General features: G+C 36.4%; 1 protein-coding gene across 1 annotated transcript; it reads right to left on the reverse strand.

The window, feature by feature from the left end:
* Positions 1 to 506: 506 nt before the first annotated feature.
* LOC117109942 lies at positions 507 to 4,330 on the reverse strand. Its single transcript, XM_033252442.1, has 2 exons — positions 1,713 to 4,330; positions 507 to 1,164 (listed from the first exon to the last, which is right to left on the reverse strand). The coding sequence occupies exons 1-2, from the start codon at positions 3,867 to 3,869 to the stop codon at positions 892 to 894; spliced, it is 2,430 nt and encodes an 809-aa protein (XP_033108333.1). The 5' UTR covers positions 3,870 to 4,330; the 3' UTR covers positions 507 to 891.
* Positions 4,331 to 8,558: the final 4,228 nt, after the last annotated feature.

Raw genomic sequence — 8,558 nt, forward strand, 5'->3', positions numbered from 1 at the left:
TTGCTTGGCCTGTGAAACGACACAACCTCTACATATATAGTAGTCGGCGGGATAGAGTGAGGCGGAGATCGTATTATGCGATTGAGCTACGACATATTCTGTGAATTGCAGGTTCGATTTCTTTGCCAGCGAGAATACTAATTTGGATAATACAGTAATTACTTTGTTAACAAATTCCAATGATTTTGAATGTGTGTTTAATATAGGCCTATTTGATCAATTTCTTCAAATGTCACGATTTTAATGTTTTAGTTAATCGTGTGGTGCCCTCTTAGCTAACGAATATTTCGTTCACAATAATTTTTCCAGGGGTAATTATCTCTGCTTTAGGCCTACAGTAGGTCTATTGTGATCGTCGTCAGTATATTTTGCATCGGTGTAGAGTGATAATTTGCTATATGATATTGTATTGTGTAAATAACTGTCTCTTATACACATCTAGATGTGTATAAGAGACAGCTTTAAACACGTCTTAACAAATGGATAAATAATAATAAAAGTACTGTATTTGTTTATATTGTGCTTACGGTACTACGTTTATATTAAACCTGATTTATTATTTTTTTAAAATTATTAATTACTATGATTTCCAATTTGCAACCTATAAGCTTTTCCAGCTTATCTATAGCTCCAATGTGTAAGCGTGTCAGTCAGTTGCATGTGAGAAAGTGCGTGAGAGTTGGATCTGCACGTATAACGTATAGGCCTATCCTATAGGTTTCCTTGGTCTAATGGACATGACACTCGCCCATTTGGTAGTTTGTTTTCTTTTTTCTTTTTTTTTTTTAATTTCCTTTTTATCGATAAAAATATATATTACTAGCACGTATTCTATATATAAAAGCCCGATTCACCAGATTGTTTATCTACCATTTTTGTGTTCTTTAATTTTTAAATTTGGCTTGATCTCTTTGTATGCTCAACCTGGTTATCAGTTACATTAGAATTGCTCTTTGTCTTCATTCCGTATCCTGTTGTTGTACTGTGACGTAATTGTTTATGTTTTCTAAACGTCGCCCTCATGTTTCGATTGACATTGAAGGCGATAAAGATAAAAAGACCTTGTGAAGTATTCAGTATAATAAATATGTACCATATTTCTACGCGATCGGCGAAAGAAGCAAGAAATCCAAACAGCCATGTGAGACCCATTATAGTGGAAATCTGTAAAAAAGAAAAAAGAAACATGGAATAAATAAAAAATCTATTTTATGTGCTATGTATTGTAATTTGGTAGCCATAAATCCAGAATTGATAAGTATGACAATATTTTTTATAAAGTAATTTTGAATACAGTTATAGAATTTAAGGAGGTAAATACAATATGATAATTACTGTTCAACATAAACACTTTTTTTTTAAATAAGAACACATTTTATAAGAAATCTAAGGCTGAAATTGCTTAAAAAAATAAGAACAAATTAAGGCAGAGGTAAAATCTAAAATGAGGTTTTTTTTTTTCTTTTTTTAAACTAAAAAACTAACAAATTATATCTGTACCTTATTTGCAGTAAGTGTGACTATAATAATACTCTCTATAATACAATACAGTAATATACTCTGTACAATAATAATGTTCTAGGTTTGAAATTAAAAATGATGACTAAGGGTGGAGCAAACCTTTTGTTTGTTATTTAAAGTAAATAATTAAATTGTATATATTTTTTTCAGAGACGTTCAAAATTGTCCAAATAATGGAGCTCTCAGCTTACCCTGATATAAATCTTCAATTCTTTTGATATCATATTTCGTTTAGATTCATTCGTCTGGACACGAGTAGTCGAACGCTTTGCTTTCCTAATTCCGTGTATGGTGAAGATAAATAAAACAAGGTTTACAATAATAACCAAAGCGATCGGCAAACCAAAAACGACGAGGCTTGCAAACTCGTCACGGATCCAGCAAACAGAATCATCGCTATATTTAAAGTAAAATGCGGAAAAATCGGTAGAGTGGACGCCCAAGAGAATGCAGACGAAAATTGCCGGAGTACACCAGCTATATATCATGTATCTTCTGTAGATAATCCGGTTGTGATCTTCATCTCGAGCGGTAAGCTTGAGTGTGCGGAAGACGCGGAACAAATCGATCGCCATTGAGTTCATCCAGAGAAATGCTACCAACCAGATGTAGTGAAGGACAGCTGCAACCGCAGTACAAGCTTTCGAATCACCGACAAAATGTCCTTGGACAAGGGTCAATAACTGAGCGATAAATAGAGCTAGGGACAAGTTCATGATGATCTTCCCCGAATGGGTTCGAAGCTCATCAAAAACACATCGTATTACGAAAGTGAAAAACAAACCGATGAGAGAAAGGATGACTCCAGTCATGTTCACTGCTAGTAGAGATCCAGAATACACGAACAAGATCGTTGCATTTGTTTCTGCGGTTTGACTAAAGAACGAACACACCAATACGCTGCCTTTCGTAGTTAAACTGTATTCACTTATAGGAAACATTTTGCCAGTTGCTTCGTGCACTAGGGTTTTGTTATTATTGTTGTGCTTTACAAATGAGTCGAGATCGAGTTCGATTAGTGGGCAAGAATCTGCTGAAGAATCTATGCAAGAATCCACAGTCACACTCACACATATTGTGGAATCATTTTTTATAATGTACATCATTTCTATAGTGTATTCATCATCTGGAACGTAAATTGATTCATTTTTATTCTTGAGAACCCTCGTTCTACTAGAATTAATTACATCTATTTGGTTAGCAGATATAGTTTCAATTTCACAATTGGCATTCCTAAATGCATTCGTACTGTTCCAACACTGATGTACGAATGCTACGTAATTCAACAATGAAATCCCTGTGTCGTCTGTGTAAAGCCATTTGCTAACAACTGATGACAAGTAGGCGACTTCTTGGCACTCAGTTGTCGCAAATGTAACATGAAATAGACCACTGTTATCTGGAAAATGCTTAACCGACTGGTTAGAAACAGTAATATTGGTTCCGGATGTACTTCCTATCACATGCTCTTTTAAACTATTTGATGTGGACGTGTTATCGTTCGTCAGATATGTTATACTTACAAACTGCTCGTCAGTTTGACACAAGCAGAACATTTCACTAGAGATCAAAGGAGGTTTGTAACTACATTCACTGGGAGTCTCCTTCACTGGGTCGAGGCTGACAACGCATGTTGATCCAGATAGGGTATAGCCAACGTCACATTGCAGGTCTATGCATTCTTCCATGATGTAATTATAAACTTTACCTATACCACAATCTAAAGGACTCTCTGTGTACGTATGGTATTCTGATTGTAAGCTGATTTTTCCGTCAGCAAAGTTGACGAGTATGTCTAATGTTGTATAATGGGGACCTGTTGGGCCCGGTTCACCAGGTGGACCCTGCGGGCCAGATGGACCAGGTCGACCTTGTGGTCCAGATGGACCAGGTCGAGCATTTGGGCCAGATGGACCTGAGGGACCCTGTGGCCCAGATGGACCATGTGGGCCAGGGGAACCGGGTGGACCTTGTGGACGAGGTTGCAAATTTGGCTCATCAAGTTTCTCACAACTGTATGAATTATGGTATCCGTTACAGATGACACAATGTGGATTCTTATATGCAGTATCAGTAACAAACACCGTAGCTGAATAAGCAGCACATCCGATTTTAATTTCTTCATTCCCATAATGTTCAGGACACACTTTCCGTAACCTATGACAGATTCGGGGAGGTTTTCTGTCTTTTGGGGGTGTGTATTTGTATGACCGACAAAACACGTCTTTTCCTAGTTTGTCATACAACGTCTTTTGTGGAATATTTGTTGGAGTGGCACTCGTGCCAGACCCAGTTTCTTCGGCGTCAACCGTACGCTGAAGTTCATCTGTATCACAGGACGCAGTCATACGCCAAGCAAATAGGTCTGTTACCTGGATGCCGTCGCAAGCTGCGCAATAAATATTTCGATATACACTTCCACGAGAATCAGTTACAGGGACTTGCTGTATAATGTAACGTGAGTCCGGTTGTTCACATTTTAACAAAACTCTTTCGTCAGTTGATTTGTCTAAACACGTAGAAATGACGTGATATCCTGTCTCGGGTGTTTCTGGATCGGTATTAAAACATTCAGTCTGTTTGATGGCTAGTGTTGATTTGGGATGTAGCGTTGTCTTGTTTTGAGATACTAACTGGCATTTGTCAGAATCGTAGCAGCAGTCCCCAAATATTGTACATTCAGCATCACAACTACACGTACTGGTTTCATCCAACAGAGAGCCACACCTCCCGTCACATGATGAACTTGGTAAACAAATCGACACCTTTTTTCCGTAGAGTTCCACTTCTCCTTAAATAAAAAACAAAGAAACAGTTAGCTTGCTACTTATAATACTGCTATTGTCAATGCTACTGCTACTATTATTACTACCGTACTTCTAATGATGCTGAACAATGCCTTTTACTTTCACCTTTTATCTTATTTTTATGTAATTCAAATCTTGTTTAAAAAAAAATATATATACATATATATACATATATATATATGTCTGTCTCTTATACACATCTAGATGTGTATAAGAGACAGATAACTGAGCGATAAATAAACACAACATTTTAATAATAAAAAATGATTTTGTAATAGGTGATTGTGACTAATTTCTAATTTATTAAGCTTACTTTACTTTCAAGTGACTTTATCAAGGTAGTTTTGCCAACATTTTCAGATCCGCACACAAACAGTTTCACCTGATTAAACTCTGTCTCTTATACACATCTAGATGCTTTCTTTGTGCAAGTGTAACTGTGTGCGAAGTAGCGTTTCCTAAATTTTTTTTCACAAAGTGAAAGTATTTTTTTTTGCTATCATATTGACCTTGATTCTTATGTTTGGTTCTCATCGTTTACGCCTAACCAAATACTGTTACCTGCTCGGCCGTCCATATAACTATTCCCTGGTAGGACTAATCCTCCTGCAGAGTATTGCAAACCAAACATTAAGTTACAGGCACAATCGTTAAAAAAAACAGTCATAGAAAGTTTGTTCAACTTAATAGTTGGTATTTTCTTCGTAATTTCACCCATCCTATAACATATACCAGGGATTTAAAGCCAAAAAATTCTTCGCCAGTATCTCAGGTCTATGGTATAAAGTTTTTATTTTTAATCTGCTATGTCGTATTTAGCTGAAATAAGACCAGTCTTTTAGCGTTTGTCGATTGGTTGGTAACGGATTTAATAATTCTAGATCTGGGTGTTGTCACCCCTACTTTACATTGGCCCAGTGTTGTGTTTTGGCCTTCACTTTATTAAAAAAAAAAATTCATTGAATGGTTATTACTTTTAGTTTCTTTAAATATTTTTTTGTATAATTTATATTTTTGTCGTGCTCAAGAGTAATTCGCTTCGTGGTCCAAATTTGGCCCGTGGGCCGCCTATTATGCACCAGGGGTCTAGGCCTATATCCAGTGGCGTACGTAGGTGGTGTCCCCTAAAAAAATAACTACCCTCCCCCTGTTCCCCTAAAAAAAAAAATCACTTGCAAGTAGTTAAAAATCACCTAAAATTACCTAATTTTGCGAGTTAGCGCCCCACAACTGATCATCGAGCATCCATTTCACCTTCACGCCCCTATTAGCACCCACATTTCAAGACTTACGCCACTGCATATCGTTGTGATATTTTTGCTTCTCTGGTCTCAGCAGCTTCGCTAACCACCGTCTGCAATTGACCCAAAACATTATAATCAATAAAAATAGTTTGATTTTAGATTTGTCTAGCTCTGATTCTGTAGCCCATATGTTTCAATTATGCTGTTTGAAGTAACATGTAGTTAAGGTATTGATCGCGGCTCCTAATCATAATAATAAGCTCTGAATGGTTCTCTGTTCCTCTTTTAAGTGTAAGCTATAGGCCTAGTCTGCTAACATCTCCTCAATAATTGTACTGCTGATCGAAGACGGTGGTCTCAAAAACAGGCAAGTAGGTCCAATGAAAAATATATTGTCTTTCGGTGATTGTTGTTATATGTAGTGTACTTGGAGTGCTAGACGAGATTTATTTATAATAATTAATAATATATTTTTCTTTATTTACAGCCCTTATCCTTATACATGTAGGCCTACTATTTATAATAGTCTACAATAAAGTCAAGCAGCGAAGTGACACAAAATTTCTGATAGCTTCATTTTACGGCGATGTGTATTCGTCTTTTCGTATTCGTCTTTTCGTAGTGCGTTAGGTGCCGACCGCAACGCGTACAATGCGCGATTTATTCACACGGAAGCGCAAATAATGTGGTGTTCGCCACTTCGTGTAACACATAATGTTAAAGTAACCCTTATTCGCCAAATGATTAATTAGCGTAATTAGTTAATTAATTATGATAAGAATTTGATACTTGAACAAAATGTTCTGGTATGTATGTTATTGAAATCTCAAATAAAAATTTTATGCGCCAAAATTCCGATTCGCCGGTTCGTGGAAACACCTACGATATTTACATTTCCACACTCACAGATTCGGCTTCTTTAAGGTTTAAAAAATTATTTATATAAAAGTAGTTAGGCCCTAAACGCCTATTCGCTCTCATGCGGCGGTCCGCATGCCCCCCTCCCCCCCTAACTCTAGGGGCCCCGAAGGAGCCTTACTTATAGGTTCCTCGTTCTAGCACTCTGACCAAAAAGGAATTTGTTGATAAATAACACCATAATGTGTTTCTGAAATCGACTGTAGGGCATATATCACATTATCATATTATAACGATTAAAGAGAGGGAGTATCGTCAGCCTGACTGGGGGGCCCTCTGGGCCCGGGAACCCACCAAATTTGTAAAAAAAAAATTAATGCAGATAAATGAAAAATTCTATTCACCTAAGTACGTGATGCCATTTCCGGCCATCTAGACGACGTGGCATAATAATACATTTTCTTATCTCAGCCCCACAAGAGCAACAGCATAATGTGTGTATAAAGATTTGGAGGAGCCGGAGCCACCGGCACGCAGCTGCCGGCCCGGGGTCCACTAAATTCGTCAAAATATTTTTTAACTGGAGATAAAAAAAAACATATATATTTTATGCCTGTGATGTACCATTACTGATCATCTAAAGGTGCCATATTCATGCATTTTCTTACTTCAGCCCCAACCATGGTGGGTCTCAGGTGGTATAGATTCTTTAACTGTCAACGACACTCCCTGGCCTCAATTTTCTTTTTCATATTATAACATTTAGAATAAAAATGCACATCTAAAATCCCACAATGGAATTGGTGACCGGGACCCAAAAAGGGCCCCCAGTTTCAGAAATACACAGGGCCCCCGGCCCCATCGTTACGCATCTAGTTTAAGTTATCTAGCAACGTCCTGCGTATAGACTAGAAAAAAATCTGAAAAGTATGAGTTAGGGGGAGTGGAATGTTAGAAGCAATCCACTTAGCCAGATATCCTAATTAATCCCTTCTGGTCACCCTAAGCCCTGTTGACTCTTGATTTTACTCCTTGTATACAAATGGAGGCCATTTTGAAAAATGGCCGCCAAATTTATCTAAAATGTGCATAAAATTGAAAACAAATAAGCTACAGATATGATTTTGGTGTCTAAGCTCATAATTTCTAAACAGGCAACAATCTAGACATATAAAAACTACTGTCACTCAAGCCAGAATGGAACATAATTAAAAAATAGGTGTTTATTTGTTTAAAAATAATCGCAAAATATACTTACTTAAAATGTACATAAAATAAGAACGAGTATATAAGCTAGTTTTCTATGTAATCCAGATAGATTTTTGATCAAAAATAGATTTTATTGACTAATTTTATCATTTTTACTGCGCTGAAATCAAAAAAGTTACGTGCCATTTTTTCCCAAAGTCATCGGCCGCCATTTTGAATTTCAAGATGGCTGACACACCACATAAAACATGGTCATGATTGGTGTCAATGGAAAGCAGTGGCGGATCCAGGGGGGTTCAAGGGGTTCGGATGAACCCCACTTCTGTGAAGAAACGTAACAAAATACTGTTGGTTCCTGGCTTACAAAACGCATTACCAACCGTTTCTCGCGCATCGTGCGTTGGGACGGTCCCGCTTCAAAGTGATTTTGGATGTAACACGCATTTTGCAGAAACACATGCGTGATCTTAAATTTGTCACGCATTTAGTCCATGCATGACGACGAATAATCACTAATTCAGGGAAAATACATTTAAAATTAGAAGAAATTAGTTAAATTAAATATTTTGATAAATAATTTTCTCATTATAAATAAAGACAACAAAATTCCTAATATATATATATATATATATATATAAACTACCAAAAGTCTAAAGAACAGAAGCTTGTTATTTTTAATGTATTTAATCTTGAATGTTCTAATTTTTCTTAATTCATGTAAAAAAAAAATATTTTAAATACAAAAGAATTTGTTTCTGTATTAGTTTCAACAAAGAAGTTTCTGTAATATGGGAGAAATGTTTTTGTTGTTTTTGTTTTTGTTTTTGTTTTTTTTTTGTTCTTGTTTTCAAAATGTCTATCTACTTTTAAATTTCGATTTTTAATTGTGTATAGAAGATGAATGTGCATGTTTTTTTTG

This window comes from Anneissia japonica, unplaced genomic scaffold (assembly GCF_011630105.1).
Source record: "Anneissia japonica isolate Jap-2015-1 unplaced genomic scaffold, ASM1163010v1 scaffold585_len4108843_cov191, whole genome shotgun sequence".
NCBI classification, from domain to species: Eukaryota; Metazoa; Echinodermata; class Crinoidea; order Comatulida; family Comatulidae; genus Anneissia; species Anneissia japonica.

Excerpts from the sequence above, each read along its gene's own strand:
- LOC117109942 (XM_033252442.1), bottom strand. The coding sequence starts at position 3,869 with ATGACTGCGTCCTGTGATACAGATGAACTTCAGCGTACGGTTGACGCC. Across the intron at positions 1,165-1,712 it reads AATTGAAGATTTATATCAGG|ATTTCCACTATAATGGGTCT; the intron begins GTAAGCTGAGAG and ends TCTTTTTTACAG.